The sequence below is a fragment of the Gavia stellata genome, chromosome 15 (assembly GCF_030936135.1).
Source record: "Gavia stellata isolate bGavSte3 chromosome 15, bGavSte3.hap2, whole genome shotgun sequence".
NCBI classification, from domain to species: Eukaryota; Metazoa; Chordata; class Aves; order Gaviiformes; family Gaviidae; genus Gavia; species Gavia stellata.
In genome coordinates, this window is record NC_082608.1 from 2387535 (window position 1) to 2410636 (window position 23102).

The following is a 23102-nucleotide window of genomic DNA, read 5'->3' on the forward strand; positions in this document are numbered from 1 at the left end:
TCGCCCGGCTCCCGGCATCGCCCTGCCACCAGCTCAGGGGAAAAAAATCCCTTTTTTTGGGAAGAGGGGGTTAATTTCCCCCCCCGACAGGAGCAGCAGGGTTTGGGGGGGCATGTCCCCGGCCGGGGCTGCTGCGGTGCATCCTTGGTGCATCAGCAGATGGGTGCACAGGGGTCCCACGGAGGGGTTTTTGGGGTGGTGGCCCCTTTGGGGGGCGGGTGGGAGGGTGGAGGAGCCCCAAGAGGCTGCCGGGAGACCCCAAAGGAGGTGCTGGCGGGGGGATGCCCCACTCTCCCGGGGGGTTTCCCGACGCCCTCCGCAGCCGCGGGCAGCTCCAGTGCCGGTGGGTGAGCTCGGCCCCGGCAGCCCTCCGGCGCGGCAGGGCGGCTCCCGGGTGGGGATTAAGGATTTTTGGGCGAGCGTGGGGGTAAGGTGGGGGCGGAGGCGGATCCGGGCGAGCCGGGGCGCTCAGCCGGAGGCCGCTGCACCCAAATCCCAAACCGGATGGGCACCCCAGTCCCCAAGCGTGCCCGAGGCTGGCGCGATGGCCACCACCCCATCGTGGGGTGCTGGGGGAGGTCAAAGGGATCCCCCGGTCATGACCACACCACGCTGTCCCCATGGGCCGTGCCGCCTCCCTGCCGGTCCTGCCAGCGGCGTGGGTCCGGGACATGCTTCGTGGCCCAGCCCTGCCACGGCGTCCCGTGGCCGCGGAGGTGCTGGGAGCAGCGGCCTCCAGCGCTCCCCGCTCTGTCCCGGCCTCTCCCCGCAGCCGCAGGGGCCGGCGAAACCGGGGAAAGGCATTTCCTTCCCTTCCCTTCCCTTCCCTTCTCACCCACTGCCTCAACCGGCGCTCTCGGGCAAGGAGGGTGAGGGAGGGCAGGCCAGACTCCACGGTGATGGCCCCGGAGCCGGGGGGACGCACCACGTGCCTGGGTTTCGGGGTGTCCAGGTCCCCTGCAAAGGGCCACGCTGGGGGCTCGCTCTTGGTCCCAGCTTGGGGCAGGAAGGGGTCCAGCCTTTGCCAGCGCCGGCCTCCCCGGCACAGGGTGCAAAGCTGCCGGGCGCACCGGTGGGGCTCCACTTACCGTCCTCTCCCGAGCACAGGGGAGTTGCCGTCCCCAGCTCTGCTGCAGCAGGGCTCGGGGACATCGGTGAGCCTGTTGTGAGCTGAGAGCCCACCTGCCCTCATTACAGGGTGCTGACGGCTCCCGGGCTCCGTGGTGAGGGGCTCTGTCCCCCGCACGAGGGACACGGGTGTCCGCAGGGTGGGCGAGCCGAGCCCCAGCTCTGCGGCGAGGATGGGGGAGCAGCGATGCACCGAGCACTGGTGGCAGCGGGAGAGGGAGCGTGCTGGGACCGAGCTGTACGGCAGAGACCACTGTAACAGCACCAAATCGGCTGCGGAGGGCTTTGCCGATGGCCACCCGTCCCTGCCACTGTCCCCGTCCCTGTCCCCACGCCGTGCCAGCCCCGGAGCAAGCAGCATCAGGGAGTGGAGCCGGCTGATGATCAGCCTGGCCGAAATGGGAGCAGCTAAGTGGTTTTGGCTCATCAGTTCCTGAACTGGTTTACCCACCAGACAGACGGACAGACGCTGGGGCCCGGCGCGAGGGAGACGGCAGGAATGCGCCGTTGGGCTTTGGGCAGGATCGGGCCCTGCAGCGCTGGCACAGGCTGACGCTGGGTTAATGGGGCTGTGGCCGCAGAGGAGGAGGGGGCTGATAACAGACGCTGCGAGGAGCAGCATCCACAGGGAAACGTTTTCCTTGGCACCTTCTCCGCTATCATCACTCCTTGGTTCTCTGCCAAACTCTGATCATTGGGGATTGAACTCCCTTCTCCGTGTACGGGGAGCCTCAGCGGGAGGGGGAAGGCACCCCACGCTCCTCACAACCCCTGCTAGCTCTGCGGAGCACAAAAACGGTTTAAAAAACTGACAGTGGCCTCGAGGGCACAGCGTGGGCTGTCGTGGGAGCTTTCTCATCCAGCCATCCTTGGGAAAGCCAGCGCGGATGCAGCGGTAACAGCCTTGGGGATGCGCTCAGCAGGCAGCTGAAGCAAGTCTTGCCAAAGCAGGGGCTCGGGGTCGGCCCAAAGGCCCCCTGCACTCAGCATCCTCCTCTGCAAGGGCCAGCAGCCACGGGCAGGGTGCACGAGCAGGCGGGAGGTGCGGCACCACCCCAGCGCTGCGGGTTGGGGATGCGCAGGCAGGGCGCTCCGGCCAGCAGCGGTGTCGGGCAGGGATGGAGCTTCCCTTCCTGGAAGTGCCCGGTCACTCCTACAGCCCTGGCAAACCCGTGGCACCGGTGATGCCCCCGAGGGAAGCGGTTTCACACCCTTCCCACGCGGCGTGCGAAGAGCTCGCTCCTGCCTCGCGCCAAGCAGCCTGTTTAATTCGATGCCCCCTTGGTCCTGCACCAGCAGAAACCACGAAGGGGTCACCCCCCTCCCTGGCACGCAGGACCCACCGTGGTCTGCGTTGTCCTTCGGGTGGCTGCTCTATTCCAGACCTGCTCCCTGAGCCGAACTGCGCACACACGTCTACAGCTGCCTTTCGGGGATGGCGAGAGCCAGAGCAGCACCAGATGCAGGTGCACTAGATATTCATGCAATGGCATTTCTCATGTTATCCTCTATTCCTTCTTTGATTAACCCCCCACCACCTGATTTGCTTAGTTTGACCACGGCTGCGTCCCCAGAGCTGCTTCGGTGCACGTGGGCACGCCATGCCGAGACCCGCTTCTGGAGCAGCACCTGCCTCCTTTCTCTAACGCCTGAAATTGAGACTGAGACTGGGCTGGCTTTGGAATCTTTTCGCGCTTTACCAAGTTATTCCAAAGAGCAGGTGGGTAAGAAGACAAGCAGTTGGGGGGCAGAGCAGATTAAGGGGCTGGCGTGGGTCACCAGTGCAGCTGCACGCCCCGTTTCTGATCATTTATTCCAGCCAGTGCAGCAGCGCACCCCGTTTCTGATCATTTATTCCAGCCAGTGCAGCAGCGCACCCCGTTTCTGATCATTTATTCCAGCCAGGAGCCGCTTAGCACAGCAAAGGCAACGCATTTCTCTTCTTGCCGGGCTCCAGGCAGGTGAGAGTAAGCCATTCCTGTTTCCTTGCAACAGTCACTTCTGCATTGAGCAAGACCACTCCCAAAGCAACCACCACACATGCTGCAGGGTGTGAGACAAATGCCCGCAGCGTCCGGGAAGAAATTCCACCTACCTGCGCAGGGTTGCACAAACAGCCACGGCAAGAGGTGGTGCTTTTCCGCCTTCCTCTGAAGCACTGGCCGCCCTCCACCTCGGAGGTATTCAGATACTATGGAGATAGACCGTAATGAACTGTAATAACACACATAAATACCACGATCTGTCGGTCCGTCACCTTTAAATAACAAGGCTCCTTTCCCTTCCAACCTACACGCGCACTCAAGCATGGAAATGAAAATACTTCCGAGCTGAATGGCTGTCACGTAGGAAGGCTGAGGGCGGGAGCCCTCTCCCTGCGGCTCCTGGCAGAGAGCACCCTCGCCCGAGGGCCAGCACAGCACCCGCCGGAGCACCCGCTGCGGCGCCGGGCAGGACCCGAGCGCACCTTCCTGCTGGCTGGGGGCACAGACACCGCCCAGGGCCCCTCCAAACTGCAGGACGTGGGGTTTGGTTCACCGGCAGCTCAGACACCGCCCGGCTTCGTTTTCGCAAGAGGTGCATCGTGACCCGCGGGCAGTTCCCAGGCCTGCGTGGCATCGGTGCCACGCGCCATCACATCGTCCCTGCACGAACGCAGCCGCTGCGAGCGCCAGGGTTGGGGGTCCCAGCAGCAGCTGGTGAGCCCCACAGCCATTGCAGGTCTCTGCTGCCATCAGGCACAGGTAGCCAGAGCGGGACCCCCGCTTTGGGGTGCAGGGAGAGGGCTGTGGGGTGCAACGCTGACCGCTGCGCTGGGAGGGAGAGCTGCTGGGAGCTCCCCGCGGAGGGAGAACTAGCACAGCGACACCAAGTTCTATCAGAACAGCACTTAAAAAAATAATTTTAATGTTTAAGATACACCATCTGTTTATTCCACGGCAGGATCCCACAGCCTGAGTTAGCACAAAGGTTGGGAGCGGGCACAGCACGTGGCCCTGCTCAGCAGGCAAGCACGGGAGGAAGGGATCAGTGCTGGCGCGGGCCGGGGGATAACTCTGCTGGGCTCATCCCTGACCACGCATTTGCCCAAACCCAAAGCTCAGGCTGAAGCCTGCTCAGGAGAGGCACAGGCTGCGCGCTCGGGGTGTGCGCACAACCGCAGAGCAGCGTCCCCGGGACGGGAGCGCCCAGCAGGCACAGCCCCAAACAGACGGATCGATCCGGTACATTCTCCAATTGAAGCTCCCCAGGGAGAAAAGGCACAAACCTTTTGCCTCCGTGAATCCCACCACCCTTCCAAAACCCCTTTTCCCCAAAAAATTGCTGCCTCCCCAGCTCAGAAGCCTCGTCACTCAAGCGCACCGGCAGCAAATCTCAAATTATTCATTGATTCCCCCTGTTGAGCCTGGAGAAAACAGCCAAAAGGAGTTGCACGGAGCAAGCGTCCTCCTTGTGTTTTCTCAGTAAGGAAGCAAAGGCTTTCCGAAACGCCCTCAGATGCCGCCATCCATGGAAACACCGCGTGGATCCCAAACTCAAAAGGCAGATGCCTTTCCCAGTCACCAGGACGTGTCACTGACAAGGGAGGGACAGGCAAGTTAAAGTGCATGGTATCCCCGGTCAGAGCAGGAGATGGAGACACCTTAAGAGTAATGGTACTAAAACTGCTGGAAGAAAGCAACTAATCCTAGCGACCTTGGGCACGCGGCTCGGCTTTCCACACCAGCCGCAGATCCCAACCAGTGGGTAGGGAGCTATTTAGGAAGTAATCCTGAAAAATGTAGTTTCATTCTCTTGCTTTATGGGGTAACCTAAACGATGTAAACAGCTATTCAAAACCCTGTTGCTGCCAAAAGTAACTCGGAGCACAGTCCCATGGACTATTTGCTCTTCGAGCGCAGTTTACAGTTTGCCTTTAGAGCCCACTGTTGCTTGCGAATTATTTCCGCCTTAACTGTGCAAAGACGGCTGTTTTGCTCACTTTGAGCCCCTGTCAAGAGGCACCTGGAAAGACACTACGTAGCTGGAGCGAGTTTGGCTCTGCCAGGTGAGCCCTTTCCAAAGGAGCCTTTTAACACCTCCTCATCCCAACAGAGACTAGCCGATATTCACACACCCTTCTGCCGGAGAGAGCAATTTTTCTGGTCTGGCATCCATCACCAGCAATGGACACAGGGAGTTTGGTCAAATCAGTGTGTAAGCAACCTGGGAAGTGTAGGAATACTGGAAGTACTTGTAAACATCACTGCAGCGCACCGCCAGGACATCCTGCTTCAGCTCCCTGTGGCATCTCCTCCAGACACTGTGGAGCAGAGCTGATTCAACATGGCTTGGGAATTAAATATTAAATCCAGTAAATCCAGGGCGCCCTGCTGTCAGGACTTGCTCAGAAGGTGCTCTCGAGCAGGCAGTGGCATCCACAACCCGTGGGACACACCTCCTGGGTGCGAAACCACTCCATCATATGGCTGGTGTGGCCTCCGTGTCCGCAGGTCAGGCAGAAATTAGAGGAGCCTCGCACCGCCACGTGACAGATAGCGCACTGGAAGGTGAAGCCCTTGCAGATGGCACACTGGGTGCCGCGCACCTCGCTGCGGCAGTGGCTGCAGTACACGCCGAACTCTGGCCGGAGGAAAGAAACAGAAAGCAAGACAATTAGCGCTGGCAAGAGTTGTGGACAAAGCAGCCCCGCATACAGCCCACGCTGTTCAACAGATGAGTCCCCCAAACCTGCCGCCCAAGAGTTCTGCCTCAAATCTCCTTCAGGGCGGGAGAACGGCATCTTTTAGAGATCTCTGTTTGGTCTCCATACGGAAGCAAAGACATGGGCAATTGGCGTGCCAGGGCACAGACCGGCCCACCGATTCCCCTGATAGCTAAATGGCTATCGGCTGGGAACGTGCGTGAGATTTCTAGCTCAGGACACGCTGACACATGCTGCGGGGATGAAGGCTTCCCGCTGCGCTCATCTGCCTCGCATCTCTCTGAAGGGGAACTAAGAGCAGACGAGAACGGCCTTTGTTTCTCATCACAGAGAGAGCACAGAGCACACTCAGTGCATGCTATGAGTGCTGTGACTGTTAGCCATGGAGGGGCAATGGCAGTGGTCGAAGTCACCAATTTTCACTCCAGTTACTCCCCAGGAGGAGCCCCAGGTGACAAGGTGAGACTGTAACAAGAGCTAAGCAAGCAACCGCTGCTTCTCTGGCATCTCTCACCCGCTTCTCTCCTCCCAGGTTAAGTGCATCTTTTCCCAGAGGCCTAGGAAGAAGACAGAAGCTGTCCTTAAGTTCTGGGCAGCTACGCTGCTGAAAATATTTTAGGAGAAATGTTCTATTGGCCTATTTCTTGGCTAGCTCACCCACAGTCAGAGATCTTGCAATTTTACGCGTGCACTATAAGGACACTTCAGCCCAGAATGAGAGATTAGGACAGCGCATCTCTGGGCTCTTATTCAGAGGCAATAAAGAATAGCCATCAGCATAAATAGCTGAACATGGATAGCGCAGCAGTACGCGCATTTCCAGCTTCGCTGGAGAGATGTTACAGTCTACAAAACCCTTGAACCAACATCTGCAAGCCTCATCTCCACCCAGAGCTGAGAAGAAACTAAAACCATTTGCTGGCAGAGCTAACCTCTGGGCAGACTGACGGACACTTTTCATCCCACCTGCTGACCGCACGTTCCCAAGCCTCCGAGGCAGAGCCGTGACTCTGCCCGGGCAGCCGAAGCAGACCGAAGCAGGCACTCACCAATTCCTTTGTGGGGATCAGGAGGACAAGAGACAAACTTGAGAACCTCAGCCCTCTTCTCTCGCAGGCCCCAGCGATAAAGAATTTCTCCATAGCACTTCTTAAAGTCATCAAATTGCTGAGTGTTGGCAGGATCCAGGAGCCTCGAGGAACAAACAGCATTGTCACCCACCTGACTGACTCTCTGAGACTCTGGTTGCGAGCCTTTTCCCAGTGATGGCCACGCACCCAGCTCACATCGCTAGAAGAGCAGCAGATTACTTCCCACGTGTTGCTGAAACATGGCTGAACACTAACTGGTCTGGCCTTCACTTGTGCTACACTCAAGGGTGTGACAAATAAATGGGCTACCCTCTGGGGCCCCCACCGCGGCCACTTATAGATGCATCATATGCAATCCCAGCAGAGCTGATCGGCGGTATGAAGCTTCTGCAAATGACTGTCTGAATGCAAAGGTCTAGGAGCAGGCGTGCTACTTCACAGCACCAACAGAGACCTGGCTGACTTGGGCACAGAGTTACGCATCCCTGAATACCCCCAAGGCACACACACCATAACCTACCTTTTGTTTTTCTCATGCTGGTCTTTTTCACGCTCCCGATGATCGGGATACATCAAGTTTCCGTAGCGGAAGTCATCTGGAGAAGACTCGCACCAGGGAGTGGAGGCCTGCTCCGTGTCTTTGTTTGCTGCAAGCGTCAAAAAGTTGTGAGCGTACCTCAGAAAACACAGCGCTCACGAGCACAACCTCCTCAAAACTGGGGTGGGGAAGGAAACATTGAAGACCACACGTTCGCACACGCCAGTTTTCTCTCTAAGATATGGTTGTATCTCCTTCTGCATTCCTACAAACACTGCCCTGTCTCAGAAAACTGAGTGCCAACCTCTACTTGCCAAGTGCTTCTACTGCACTTCTGGGGACAGGATGGGAATGGGGATCATCACACAGAGAAATCCACTATGGAGGAACCCCTTTTGCCTTCCACTTTAGGCAAAAAGTATCCAGGCAATCAATCCCACGGAGTTTGCTTGGGAATGTTATCCCCAGCGGGCCAGGCTCCTCTTTCGCAGACAGGGAGGACTCTCATCACCAGGGCTGCTGTTACGTAAAGGGGCCTCTGTATGTAAGGTATTGCCCTGGGGGCAGGGAGAAGACTGCTAATAACCGCTACAAGACAACATCAGCTCCGTTAACCCCCATTCTCCACTCTTCCCCATGTCACAGATGCCTTGATACCGCACTGAAAAGTTACAGCTTTGGTGCTAACAGGGCTGACGCTGCCCAAGGCCATGTATATCGCCAGGAATCAGCCAACAGCTTCAACTCTGACACTGGAGCCCTTAAGAGTGACTTGTCTTTGACACCTTCACAGCTCAGCAGAAAACGTCCTTAGGCCCGCGGGTATTCCTGGCACGGAGAACCCAGCCTTCCCAACTGCTGCTAGTTTTCCAGTGGCAGGAGAAAGCACAACATTGCTTTTTTCCCCCCTGAACCCTGTGGAATTAGCTGGCTGATGACACTGCGAGGCCACTCTCCATAATCGCTGAACGATCGTGGCGATTGGGAGAGGTGCCTGAGGACTGGAGGAAAGGAAATGTCACTCCTGTCTTCAAAAAGGACAAGAAGGGGGACCCAGGGAACTGCGGGCCAGTCAGCCTCACCTCGATCCCTGGGAAGCTCATGGAGCTAATTCTGGGAACCATGTCCAGGCATATGAAGGACAAGGAAATTATTAGGAGTAGTCAGCATCGATAACAGCGTCAATTTGTGCAAAGCACTAAGGCTGTGGAAAGCTTACGGCACCAGGCAGCATCGAGGCAGTCACCCCAAGTCCTTGCTATAGCCAGGTTGGAAGCAAGATGGTACAAACTGGTCTCTTTACTTGCTTCCAACTGGAAAAGGCAGCAGTGGGAGCTCTTGGTTCTTGGTTAAGCTGTGGTCCAGGGGCCTAGCTTGGTATGTCTAGAGCTTTTGTAACAGTTTGTCCAGCGCCCAGTCAGACAGCATGCTACAGAAGTCAGAAGGGGCAGGACTGCGGGAGCATTGACACAGTTACTGCAAGCCCTGCCCTCTTCCAGCCAAGGAGTCCCATCACGTTGGCCAAACCCCGGAAAGCTGCTCTGGCAGAGCACATTTGCAATTGCAGCCACTACTAACTCCTTTCTTTCCCCACCACAGGAGCCATCTAAAACCCAGGCCAGAATGAAGGCAGATTCCTCTGTTTACTACCCAGGTCTCTGTACCTATGCTCCAGCCTCCGGTGCCAAGTCCAGGATCTGACATGCTGGAACAGGAGCCAGAGGAAGTAAAGCTGGGCTGTTGAGGGGGAAAGGAGAGGAAATCAGGTCATTTACCCGAGAGATGTTCAAAGATATCCAAGACAAATGGGAAAGAAATGGCGGTCGTACATATCGGCTGTGGGAGGGCAGGTTGGAAGCACGCTGAAGAAAGGGGCCGTAGGAGTTTGGGCATCCCTGTAGCCTGGATTGGGCTTCGAACACGCTGCACAGCATGGCCAGGGTCTGCACATCGTGGAGCTGCGAGTAATGAGCCAGCCTGGGAAATGAAAAGGACAGACAGTATGAGACTGGGCAGAGTTCAGTGGCAAAAGCATCGAGATCTCAGGACAACTTCAGGAACAACGTCCACAGAATCACCCCCAGCCACAATGTCTTTTGACAAAACCCTCTACATGCAAGCATCCTGCATCTAGATCTCAAGGCAGAACCCCACCACAGGTTTTCTGGATAGCTATGAAGTTTCTGGATTGCTCTAAAGACTCAGAGCGATGAAGAACTACCTGTCCTTCCCTCCCACTGCTGCCACACAGCAGGAGAGAGTTAGGTCAGGCAACAGTATGCAAAAGTACACCACACAAATCCTGTGCCTCCAAATAGGGTGTAATGACAGATAATACCAATTACTAATTATGTCCCCTCCTGAACAGATTCAATGGCAGGAGGACATTTGCAGCCCACACTTGGCTTTCAGACCGGTGGAACTATTTCCCAGTAATGCTATATGGCAACAGTGAATTTGAAGGTGAACATATCAGCTGCACCAACACACTCATTTAGGAGGTGGGGAGCAGAAAACCAAAATCTCCAAGTCAGGCATTGCAGGCATGCTGGAAAACAGAGCTCCTACTGCAGCTGGCCGATTGCTCAATGTTAGCCAAAGACCTGAGTGCTAGATGGGAGGCCAAATGCTGCCTCCTGCGTGTCATAAACACACTTGCAGCTTCCCTTCTTCATGCATCTCAGGCTTAAGAGAGGAAAAATACAAGCTGCGGCACTACTCCAAGTCTGAAATGATGCCTTACAACGTACATAGTTACGGAGGCTTCTGCTTCAGCAACAGTTCCCCAACCCCTCCCCCGTGTTCAGACACCTACAAGGACTCCAATAATTGACGTCCAAATGGATGTTGTGCCCAAGGTATCTCCAAATCTGGGTCAGACTTCGGTCCAAGACAGAGATCAGTGGCTACCATGGCCAGTGACCAAACCTGGCAGACAGGAAGGAAAAGCATCAAAGCTACAATTAGAAATAACCACATTCTCAGGGCATAGGTGTGCACAAATTCACTCACAGACAGATAATAATGGAGCTTGCCTTTTTTTTTTTTCTCCGGCAGCAGGGAGCAGTTTCAGCCTCTGTGTCACAAATAATACATAGAGTAACACAAAACTGAAGCTTTCCCTGTCCCACTCGCTTTGAGTTAAACTTTGAAGAATAGTCTATAGTCTAACAGACCTGTCAGGGTAGCTTAACAGACCTATTAGTGCATTTTATATTCTCAAACCTCCAAAGGGTTTAAATTTGATACAGCTCTTGGGTTCAGAGATGTCTGATGGCAGAAAGTTTACTGGTGAATCATTATTTGCATGAGAAGTATCTTTTAATTAGCTATGAGTGTTACTGTAGACCTCTGTTCTCCTAGCACAGCCTGGCGCAGACAGGAGTACAGTTTGCCATTTCTACTCCAACAGTTTAACTATTTCACATGAAATTTCTCCTTCATTTATCATCCTCTACTCTGAAAACGGTTCCGTCTTTTCAGTCTCTATACCACTGATCTAGAACTGTTTTTTCTGCTGTGCCTTTTGAAATGGGGCAATTAGAATATTCCAGGGGAAAGCAAAGCTCCTAGTTTGGCATGAAAATAAGAGCTGGAAAGGAAAAGGAGCATGCTGCTGGAAAGACAGCAGAAGTCAGAGAGCTGACAACGCAGAAAGTAAAGAAAAAACACATGCTCCATGTAGAAAGAACAGCCAGGAACAGTAGTCCCGCAGCTGCTCACTGTGAAACCAGAGAAAGAAACAGGAGAGAAACCGAAACAAGGACAGGGCTCAGCACAAGACAGCACAGAAAGGAAACAGGGAAGACGCCACTTCCTACACTGCTGTAGAGCACATCTTACACGTAACCTGCAGCTCAAGCCTCCGTGTCTGCTAGGAACAAGGCAAGCTGCAATACAGGCTGGAGTTACATGGAACAGGGGAAAACCAGCAAGAAACAGAGGCATCTCAGAGAAATCTTGCTGAACTTATTTCACCCAAGCTCTGGTCCAACGTGGGCAAACCAGACAGCAAGAGGAAGCACAGACCAAGGGGAACTAGACCAACCTTCTCTCTCCTGGTCTAGCAGAACCCACCAAGAAGCAAGACAACAGCTTGAGTTTGCTTCTGCTTAGATCAGGTAAGCCTATGCATGTTCCCTGCCCAGGTCTAGGAAGAGCCAAAGGCTCAGGAGAGGTGCACAGGCTGCTCTGGCAGTGCCAGCCCGCTCCCATCTCTTTCAGGCACTCCTGAGTCCTGTCAAACGTTCTGCCTGTTGCGATGGACTAATCACACGGAAAAGGATGGGCCAAAATAGCCATTTTTCTCCTATTACTAGCTGAAGGTAAGTGGCCAGCCCAGTTGTGGGGCTGGGTCCCTGGGCTCAGACTCTCTTGGGGGGAAGCCAGCTGCAGTTAGCACCCAATGCCAGCGCAGATGAATGCCAAACAATGTGAACAATTACATAAGTAAGACAAAATCACCGATCAAAATGCTGACAGCAGCTAGGCAACTGTGTGCACAGTTACTCCATTTGCTAACCGAAAAGTAGGCTGCATTCCTCGCTTTGCCTGCAGGAATTCCCTGAAAAATGTGCTTCACTCAGTTTGGCAAAGAGCATAACACAATCTGCTTGCAGCCTTGGGAAGGAATCTCTCGATGTCGAGAGTCAATGAGGTAGAGACCCCCTCCACGACTATTCCACCGGCCTCAGTTCACCAACCAGAGACTCCCTGGAACAACCGCTGAACCCAGGTGGCTGTTGGGGTATCAAGGTGACAGCGCAAGTCATTTGAGGGTAGCACAGCATGCTGAGGAAGAGGTCTGATTCAACGTAATACCTGTACAAGATCCCTCCGTCCCACAGCCAAGGCTGAGGCAGCATTCTTCTGGCAAGTCTCCTGGATATTATTCACATTCAGTCTAAAAAGAAAGGAGATAGCTCAGTTCTGGTTGGCATGTTACCTACGAAGGTGGGGAGGGATGGGGGGAAGTGGTACTGGCAGCGGTGAGCAGTCCAGAACTTCCAGATCAATATGAGCCTGCGGGCATGGCCAGGATCCCATCCCTTCCTCCCCTGTTATTCAGGGATCACTGCCATCCTTCTGGCAACCCCCACTATTCATCTTCCCTACCACACCGCACATGAAGTCCAGCTCCAAAGTAGCTGGGATTGATCCTAAGATGGACTGCTTCCAAGGAGATACCAGACCAAACTTGTGCCAGGATACCACCAAGCCAAGATTCATTCTTGTCCCTAGAAGCTGGTGCCATCAGTTACACGGTCCGGTTCCCATTCAGCCTGTTGGTCTGCTGTGAGTGACCTGGCGGGAGGCGGTGGTACACGGCAGAGAAGCAGGCTGGTCTTCAGCCTGTTCCCCCGTAGGAAAACACACCCACCGGGGAGTCTCCGAGAGGCTGGCAAGGTGGGCTGAGGAAACCCACACGGGCTTTCCTGCTTAGCGTCAGAAATCTTCCTGAGACGCTTGACACTTTTACTGCTTAAGATCTTACAGCAAATGGAAAAGGGTCAGGCTGTTTACACATGAGACATCCAGGGAAGAAAGTTCCAACAGGTCTTTTAAAGAACATTCTTTTTAATAATACAGAAAAGAGAGAAGGAAGATTTTTGTCTCTTTTCCCCCCCGCCCTAAGAAGGGAAGCCTGCCTCTTCCCTGAATGTCCATTGACTGGAAATTCTGTGAAGGATCAGACAGTATTACCAAAGCTAAGGAAGAAAAAATTCAGGAGCAGAGATTTTGTAACTATCTGAATTAGAGAGTTTGGAAAAAGATGCTCCTAAAAAAAAAAAAAAACCACCACACCAAAAAAACCCCACCCCAAAATACCACACACAGAACTTCTCCATCCTTTCCATTAATGTAGCAGAACTTGCTGTACGGACACTGGCATGTACAACCAAGTCTCCATGGGAATGAGGCATTCCAAATACTTCTGAAATTAAAAAGCCTTATGAGCTATTATCAGTTTTACAGTATGAGAATGTGCATTTATTGGAATCCTTAAACCTGTGCATTTAAGTGTGGAGTTTAACATGAGATTTGAAAAAGAATTTGTACTGATAATTTCTCTCTTTAGCTAATGAGAACCTGAAGCTGTAAGATTTGCTGTGACGATGCTGGAGCACTGGTTCAAACCCTGTGTACAATAATCCATCACAAATTTCTCCCGTCACACTTTTCAGATTTATAGGAGACAAGTCCCCTCTCACAGGCAGAGAGGGATACCGTAAAAAAGGAGCAAGGCAAGAACAGAGGAAGAAGGTACAGAAACATTCAAAGATCAGTGCTGACTGATTTTGGGATTAAAGCACAACAACGCCAAAGACGGCTGCTTTTATTTGGGAAAGGATGCCAGCCTGTACTCACATGTAGAGCTCTCCCAGCAGCTTGTGCACAGGCAGCAAGCAGGAAATATCCTGGATAATAACTTTCCCAGCGGCTTTGATGGGTCGGTTGTTGGCATCTGTCCCCTCTCGTTTGCTTTTCCACCTCCTTGATTTCTGCAGAACAAATGGCAACGTGTTACTGGGGAGGAGGGGAGCAGGCTTCTTGGGCCAGGGAACAAAGCACTAGGGTCAGGAATAATGCAAGCAGCACCCAAACCTGCCTTTCAGAAGGCTCTGTGTTACCCTGGAAAACATCCATGACATGCCCAGGAGAACAAGCATCTCCATCTGTAGGAAGTGAAAAGCAGGTCAAGGCAGCGAGCTCAAGGTCAAACTCACTCAAAAAGTTATTTTGTGAGTTCCCCTGTGAAAGCCAATAAGAGAACAAATCAGCATCGGGATGCCAATCAAACCTGGGCAGGTTTGGCAGGAGGACGGTTCAATTGTCATTCTCGTTAGAGGTCTGGTCTGGGAACCCTCTGCACACAGACCACCGCTGACTTCAGCCAACATCAGCACAGAGACGTGTGGGAGGCAGCTTCTGCTTGTCCTCAGCTCCAGGGCAAGCCGACAGCTCCAGACTCTTTTGGTCTCTCCTTGTTTGAGCTAAACAGCCCTGTTCAGTGCCAGGACAGGGCTCCCACCTCCTGCTTTATCAACAGCTTCAAACAAACAACTGGCAGATGATAAAGCAGGGCCCAAGTTTTCCTAGCCAGGATCCTTAGCTACCATGCTCACAGCTAATTACAGCTGGCTCAGGACATAAGGTGGAGGGGAGAAGAAAGGAAAGGAATCAACACAAAGGAACAAAACCAAGAAGCCAAGATTCCCAAATACTCCCTGTAATAGACACAGAGGCCATCTTAATGCCAAGCTGCATAAAGCTACCTTGGCTGTATGAAACACCGCAGAGTATTTGGCTGGTATCCTTGCCTCTTCCAGCTCCTCACTCTAGGAGGGTGAGGAGGAGGGATGAGAGGATGTGCGGCAGCATGACAGGCAGAAGGCACTGGAGCTCTACCGAGGGAAGCACTGGCTGCTACGCAGGGCTCCTAAGTGCAGCGAAGGACGCTTTGCAATGCTGCTCCCCTGTGGCGTGTTCCCTCACTGACACACCGAGTCGATGGTCCTACGCAGAAGTGTCCCCTGGTCATGCTGAATGATGGAGGGTTTCCTGAGGCACTTGTGGTGGAGCTTCCTACACCCCCATCCAAAGCAGAACAGCCCCTTTGAAGGGGCCAGCAAAGCAGCCCTGTGCTGATGGCTCTGCGAGGCAGGCAGAGCTCGCGCAGGCAACACGTCGGTGCTCCTAAAGAGCAGGCTGGGCTACAGGAAGGGCAGGACTTGGACCTGCAAGCAAGGTCACCTCTACTGTGGGTGTCAGGCCAGCGCTGGGGATGTCTGGGTGCCAAACTGCCTTTGACCATGATCATGCAGTGCTGTGAGAAGCTGGGCAGGCTTATCACAGACAGAAAATGCCCTTAAAAACCCCTAAGAACCTTAAGAAATTAATTCCTCCTTCACTGCCTGCCTGGCCCAAGCTTAGGCCAATGTGCTGATGGGATCTTGCCGTGCTGAGCATACTGCTAGCACACGCCACAAGAAGCAAAAAGGGTGTTCCTGAAGTCACTTTGGACACTGAGTGACTGAAATGCAGCGGCTCAAGCACAGGCTTGACAGTAAGTGAAGAAGGCGTTTCAGACTTGAAGGAGGTGAAGGTGGATTTTTTTTCCAGGGATGCCCACGTGACAGAGCATCACCAGTTTCCCTGATCTTCCACCACTCCCCAGAGTAAAGAGGAGCAGAGTGTGCGTGCTGCCCAAAATTCAGAGGTGCCAAATGCTGGGCTGTCAGCATTCAGTGCTGCGGAAAAGCTGGCTGACTAAGGCCTGATTCTGTTCTTTGCCACATCTCCTCAAGTCCTAATCCATCCAAGCAGAATTTGCTTGCAGTTATTTATCTGCTACATCACTCTGAAGCTGAGAAGCCCTATGCAGTGGAAGGTGGCTAGAACGTGGTCGGATGAGAGACCAAACTCTCTTCAGTCCATCAGTTCCTAATCAAGGCACTGTCTGGATCAGCTCTGGCTCTCTTACCGTTGGGCAGACTATATCTCTTCTGATAACGCCTGAAAACGTAGCCACCCCTCCCGTGCTGAAGGATGTGGGCTGTATTCCAAGAAGGTTCCCAAACAACAGTGGCACCTGTACCTCATTCCTTGTCAGGGCAGCCAAGTGCTGACTCCTAAGCGCAGCGAGGAGCTGCTGATGCTGCCAAAAACAATACTTGAGCAAAGCTTGGGAGCCCCAGCACAATGACATGCCATCAGGGCAAGAGCTCAGGCTCATCACTGCCCCATCAAAAGCTGTTATTTGTGTTGTGTCTGAGCAGGTATTTGAACCCAGGCTTGCAGATGCAGAACCACATTCTGCAGGTCTATCAGCAAGGGCTTCTAGAGCTTGGCAGGTAATTTGGAGAGCAACTTGCCATCTCCTGACCATCTGTAAGCCAGCTGCCCCCAGGACTCGCAGCTGATGGAGAGTTCCCTCTGACTGAGGCAGGTTCACTGCCCCATCATCAGGAACAGATTCAACCAGCTCCTGCCCTCTGCAAGAGCGGACTGAAGAAGCCTCCCAACAGGCATTTCAAAGACTAGAAACATGGACAACACATACCACTTTCCACAGGTAATTCAGTCACTTTTTTTTTTTTTTGTGGAGAATGACAACAAATGAGGATGAGAATGGAAAGGAGATCCCATGAATGGTTTCCACTGCTTGCTGTTAGCGTATCACCAGACAAATGAAGACACTAAACGCATCAGAACCCCCAGCAAACTTGGAGTCACAACAAAATCGTCCTGTTTTCTTTCTCCTAGCACTGTCTATTTACTGGCAAAAAGGGAAGCCTTAATTCTTTACTGGTGCAGCTCCTGGAGTAGACTCAGTCGACAGCCATATGCCCTGCCAGTACTACACTTCCATGGCCACTACTTTCTGCCCCTCACGCTGTGACAGCAGAAAATCATAAATCCACATGTACAGTCACCATTAAAAACGTCTGGTTTTTACAATTCAGGTTTGCCTCAGCTACAGCAACAAAGTGTTAGAAAAATCTAAGATCAGAAGTATGGGAACCATCATGGGTGAGGTAAAGCTCATCCCCATTGACAGCAGAAGCTCTACGTTGAACCAAATAATTGCTGGCGTTAATTACAGGAGTAGCTCTCCACCAGGCAGTATTTGAGCACTTTTAACTGGGATTGCCAGAGGCAAGGAGAGCTCTAGCTTGGGTCTGTCTGGCCAAGGTCCACCACAAGGTTCCTCTCTCCCTTCTCCTTCACATCTTCTCCCAGGAGAATCTCCCACTATGGCGTTATCGAAAGGTGTCACTGAGGCTCACGGGCATTAGGGTAGAACAGAAAATAAGTGTATTCCTAGGGACTGGAGCACAGATCACAGGGGGAGCAGGGAACACAATGGTTGGAGCTGAAGCAGAAATCAACATGCGTGCACCAAGCTAACTATCGACAGCTGAAGGTCAAAGACACAGGTCTTCCGCACTGCCTCTGACGTTTCTAGCTCTTTTAGCAGCCTAGCATCCATGCCAAGGAGAACTGCATCTACCCAGCTGCTCCTGAGAGTTTAAGGAGAGGAAGAAAAGAAAGAAAATAGCTACAGTGATAGCAAATTAAGACTCATCAGTTCCTCAGAGCACCAGAAGGAAAGAAACCAGAGCATTTATGACAATCATGGGGTTGGAGGTGACAGCGGGGAACAGCACTGAATAATGACTAAAAAAGCCAGCCTGCACCTGCGCTACCATACCCAGGGCTGTAATTTGCTGCAATCTGAGGTGATAACGATGGCAGTAAATGGGTTACATGTAGAAACAGATAGCCCAAGAATAAGCCACCAACTGCTTCGTAGCAACCACCATCATCACTGCATACTCAGCAGAAGTAGTTACAAAACGCTGCACGCCTGCTCGGAAAGGATGCTGAACAGTTGGGTGTGTGTGTCTTTGGATCCTGCTGAGGCAGGCAGTGCTGTAAGTAGCATCGTGAAATGTAAAGTGCCTGTTTCACATAAGCATATGCAAAATTTCAGGGTTCGTGGTATAAACTGGTGTTAGTAGGGCAAAGGGAAAAGTTGTGGGCAGAAGGGAACAGACTTGATGCCGAAGATTAAGCTGCAATGAGGCATTTACAAAATAAAGAGTTAAACCTGCACAAAGTCAGGTTCAAGCTGCTTCTAACTTTTTTTTTTTTTTTAAATAAGACTTAAAAATTGCTGCCTCCCTGCAGAAAGCTACACTCCTTTATTCTGAACAACTGCCTACAGATTAACTCCCCCATGCAGGTCATGCAGCACTGCCTGGATTTTCTTTTCAAAATAATCAACACTTACTATTTCCAGCATCTCCCACAGTACCAGGCAACTTCCACAAAGGGGCTCAAAAAGCTGAGGCACTTTTGAATCATGTGCCCCACAGCAGGAATATTTCTTTGTAGCTTCTGTCAATTAATAGCTGGCACCTGCCCTGAAGCACAGGCATTTCTGAAGTGGAGGCTAGTCATTACCTAGAAAGGAGGAATTAGTCCTTCTTCTAGACTGCCTAAGCTCTTGCTTCCCTGAGCAAGGCTGAGCTCTTCTTCCAGAAGGCAGGCACCTGGTCTGCACAAATAATCCACGCCTCTCTTCGTGCATGCCTGCACCTTTGCCTTGCGCCCTACTGCCCACTTTAGAGAGTGTGATTAGCCTCTTCCAAAGGTTATCCACAAATACAATCAATCCTTCAAGGCTTGGACTAATCCACGTATCATTTTTAAGTATACGTTACACAAAATTGTAACTTTATCACATCACTATTTGCTCTTCCTTCCAAGCCAGTGGTAGGGGAATTAAACTGTGGCCCTTTGTGCACCACAATTTACCACACCGCAAGCTGGCGAGTTCCTTGCTTGGTTTTCTTTCTTTCAGTCTGTCCCTGACCCAAGATAGAACTTCATTTCTTGCCTCCACCGCTCACATTTCTTTATTAGCTCTTTGCAAAAAGCCTTGATGGAGTCAAGTAAATTACTTCTGGTTTCTTTCACCTATTATTTGCTAGTGTAGTCTTAGAGCTGTTGTAATTAGGAAGGCTTGATCCTATTATACCAAGTTAAATTAGGTGTTACAGGATTCTATTTTATTCCCTGCTGTCTTATGAAGAGATAGCATGAAGGACAGCAGCTGTGAAAAACCAGTTGTTCACACAGACATTAAGAAAAACAGACCTAAAGAGATCATCTTTAAATTGAAATGGAGTTTTCTAAGCTTTGCCTATGCTTGGCAGATGAGTGATGAGATAGTAATTGCCCAAATTGACAGCACAGCTTGAGCAACGCTGATATCATCAAGATGTTCGCATGAATGATGTTCACGCTTGAGGGACACACAGAGCTGACTAATAGAAAACGACTGTCAAAGCAGTCTCAGAAGGGCAAGTGCCAGGAGGAGGGAGTACCTGCCAGGGTGGCTGGAAGTGCAACCACTCGAACTGAATGCAGGGTGGTGCGATTCCAAGGGCTGGGAGAAGATCACAAATTAAGGAGAAATTCTATTCATTGCTCTAGGAAATAAGACTTTATGGTGCATTGCACTGAGAATAGGCAGCTCATTTTAATGAGATGACAGATCATTGTCAGCAAGTCAACCAGTGTGTTTCTTCCACAGCTCTTAAGTGATCCTCCCTCTCCAGCAAAGCTTCATCTTTTTCAGAAACGAGGTGCTCTAATGTCAGTCTCCTCAGTTGGTTGATGATGCATAATCATCACTCAGCTCCTCTGCAGTGCACTCTCTGCTTCTTGGAGGCTGATCCTTTCTTACACTTCAAATTACCTCTTGGCATCCTTTCCTGACTGCTAGGCCAGGTCAAATAGGCATGTTGTAGGTCAGTATTTGTACCCTGCAAACCAGTGTCTGTCTGCTCCTGTCCACTTACACGTGCATTCACTCTTACTGAAGGCCTAGGCCCTGTGTGGAGTGCAAGTCCCCCACCTCTGTGCAGGTTACTCAAAGACAGGCAGGTGGCATTTTATTCTTGGGCCCTTGGGCAGAAGACAGGGTTGTATCAAGGACAGTATTAGCACAGCGCACAGTACCGGGAAGTCGTTAATTGCTTGTATGGACCAACGTCGCCGGGCAGAGCGAGGAGACATCTGTATGTGAAAACATTATACCCAGGAAAAGGGAAGAAAGACACCAAGAAAATTAAAGACAAAGGTAAATAAACTGAAATGAAAAGTGCCCTGAACCAGCAGAGTAAAAGATACTGTTCCCAATGGTTCCGTTACACAACGAACAGTTGCAAACCACAATCCCCCCTTTCATCCACACACAGTTGTACTATACAACATTACCTATGGCCCTGGCAAAGCGAGGGCTGCTGTGTCGGTGCCCCACATCAGCCTCTGTGGAAGACTTTGGCAATCACAAACCCAAATAAAGTCTTCCACAAGGAGCTGTATTGCTGCAAGAAGCACTGAACTGCTTCATGGGACCTTGTTCATACCATGAATTGACAGCAGAGCAGAGGACAACACCCCAGTGCCCCACATGCCAGGCTCCTACTCTGACCAGTTTTACTCCTCTTGGCTGAAGAGGAAGGCAGCTAAGTGCAAACTGCATCATTTTTCACACAGCTGTCCAGCGCCGCGGCACAGAAATCTGCAGGAAGCTAAATAAACGCTCCTGCTTACTCAGATACCCCTTTAACATCCAGCACCCTCCAGGACTTCCTTCACTGGAACCTGCTGTAACTGTTCACTTTCATTTTAAACAATAAAAGCCACACGTCAGGATATTAGAAGGAATGTAGAGACCCTGCTACTTGGCAGGGCCATGTGGAAATTGCCATTATGGCTTGAGGAACTCATTCAGGTTGAGCGAGCAATCAAATTCACTGATTGACTATGCAGAATAGCTCCAAAGTAGGCTTTCATTACAAACTTGCAGACATTTCATTAAGTACTCAACACAGTATTAGAGCAACAATAAATGGAATCTCTCGAAGCACATTCTGTGCACTCACTTGAAAAAAAAATTTCTGTTACAGTTCTGTAAGAGTCAACACAATAAAAAGGGTTATTTGTGTCGTGTGCAATGTATTTTACATTTATTTCCAGCTGATGATAGGCAGTCAGGACCATCAGCCATGCTTTCAGCCTCTACCTTCCCTTGCATCTCACTGCTAAGAGAACCCTGCAGCCAGGGAGCCGAGGGGTGAGGCTGGCTGCAGGGCCCCACAGAAAGAGAGAGAAGACTGCAGCCTTGTGCTACAGGTTCCTCCACCAGGCCTCACAAGAGAAGGAGAAAAGGGTCAGCTGAAGGAAATTCGGTACAGCGGCGAAGAAGCAAAACTAAGCTCAGTCCCCCCACAAAGTCCTGCTCTCCTGTAGGCAGCCACTGCTGCCAGCCTACACTCCCATGTGCTGGGAGTTTGAGAGGTCTGCGACCAGCTGGGCACCAGGCAAAGCCTGAGGGACATCTTGAGAAGCAGCAGTTTCCAAGCCCTGCCAAATTCCCTGATGGGAAGTGTGAGGACACTGCTGTCACCACCCCTGTGTACAGCTGTCCTTCAGGCAAGGCTGAGCCGACCCCAGGTTCCCGCTGGCACGACCCTCTGACTGGGGGGGAGAAAAACACAGCCATGGCACCTTCTTTAAGAGACATCCAGGTTTGAAACCCTGATGGCATTGCCACAGTATAGATAGAGCTTCTCCTTTCTGCTGACTACTATTCTTTAGTGGGGTTTTTTTGAGGAGCGAAAGAGAGGGAGGAAGAAAGGAGGAGTATGCATGCGTGAATAAAAAGTGAGAAAGATATATATATGTGTGTGTGTATATATATACACACACACACATTTAAATGAGCACAGAAAGGCTCAGTGCCAGATTTAGTTTCATTTTGGTTTACTAAGGAGATCTCTGTTGGGTTCAGCAGCTCCCCTGCCTTTATAGGAACATGACATACTTCCTGTCTGGCAATGGGCAAATTCCATTTCTTTGCTAATGCTAGCAATGCCAGTAGTTGCTACATGGGATTTAAATACCTGGTTATCGCTGACAAATTCCGTTTTGGAGCTGAAGTTGTATAACATGAGAATTTAACACACAAAAATTTCAATTTTTATTTAATGCAAATATAAAATCCAAGCTTCAGAGCAAGGAGCTAACTAGACTCAGAGTCTGGGCTTTTTAAAATCCCCACAATTAAATGACACAAAAATATGTAGCTTTGATCTAACAGAGGCCATGACATCAGCTCCTCAAGAATGAGAAAACCTTTGCTGAAGGGAGATACTCTTTTTTTTTGGGTTCTTTTAAACTATTTCATCTGCAAGGAGCTAGCTCCCTGCTAGGGCCCTTACACTTCTTCCAACCCAGCAAGCAAGGAGATAGCTTGGCAGGGGGAAGGGGGACACAGGCATTTTCTCTGGCTTTCAGCAGACACGGCTACACACATGATTTGTTCTCTCAACTTTTTTCCCCCCTGACAAAAATCTTGGCGCCATCAATACAAGGGCTGGGGAGACAGGTCACATGAAATTGCACCAAGCTGCTTCCACATGTTATTTTTAGCCTTGTCTGTCATCTTAGAGAGCTGCGTGTCAGAGACAAGCATGCTGTAGAGGACAGAGGTAGCTCTTTAAATAAACTCTCCTGCAAAGATTAGAACAGACTGTAATTCGTGTACCAGGCAGCACCATCTTCTCTTCTCACCAAAAAGAAGTTTGTGTGGGGAAAAAAACCCAAACGGGGACTCGGAGAGTCTTCTGGGGTCTGTAGGGAGGCAAAGCTTGCAATGGGGAGAGAGGCTCGCCCCACAGCTAGTAGGTGTAATGACTAACTCGCATCATGGAAGCGGGACACAGTCCCACAGGGGTTGGCTGTCATGTCCAGCACTACTGGAAAATCAAGACCTCTTTTGGTGCCCAGGAAAGATGAGAGTTCAAGGCTCTGACTTTCCCTCTGCTCCTGGGACAGGAGTTCCTAAGCTCCACTGCAGCAGAGTGCAGATAGCTCTTGGCTTTCCGTGGGGTACCTGGCAGCTCTCCATTGCTGCAGCAGACGAGTGCCCTCAGCATGGACAGTGGACAAACTACTCGAATACCCTGAATTCTCAGGCTCTTGGTGGAAGCTTATCGTATTTTTTGCAAGCCACCTCACCCGCTGCTGAAGCACAGAGGGTTTGTTTCTGAGCAGAAAC

At 51.6% G+C, this 23102-nt stretch overlaps 1 protein-coding gene across 2 annotated transcripts in view; it reads right to left on the bottom strand.

Annotated features, from left to right (window-relative positions):
* Positions 1 to 4179: 4179 nt before the first annotated feature.
* WDR59 (WD repeat domain 59) overlaps positions 4180 to 23102 on the bottom strand; it is a 49950-nt gene continuing 31027 nt past the window's right edge. Inside the window, exons 19-27 of one of the 2 annotated variants that reach the window (XM_059824748.1) lie at positions 19997 to 20053; positions 13832 to 13965; positions 12284 to 12365; positions 10278 to 10390; positions 9292 to 9439; positions 9127 to 9199; positions 7445 to 7571; positions 6883 to 7025; positions 4180 to 5751 (exon numbers count right to left, since the gene is read on the bottom strand). In XM_059824748.1, the coding sequence (XP_059680731.1) occupies positions 5516 to 5751; positions 6883 to 7025; positions 7445 to 7571; positions 9127 to 9199; positions 9292 to 9439; positions 10278 to 10390; positions 12284 to 12365; positions 13832 to 13965; positions 19997 to 20053 (1113 nt within the window). In that variant the 3' untranslated portion in view covers positions 4180 to 5515. The remainder of the gene's footprint in view (positions 5752 to 6882; positions 7026 to 7444; positions 7572 to 9126; positions 9200 to 9291; positions 9440 to 10277; positions 10391 to 12283; positions 12366 to 13831; positions 13966 to 19996; positions 20054 to 23102) is intronic. The other variant, XM_059824749.1, reaches the window with a different exon arrangement.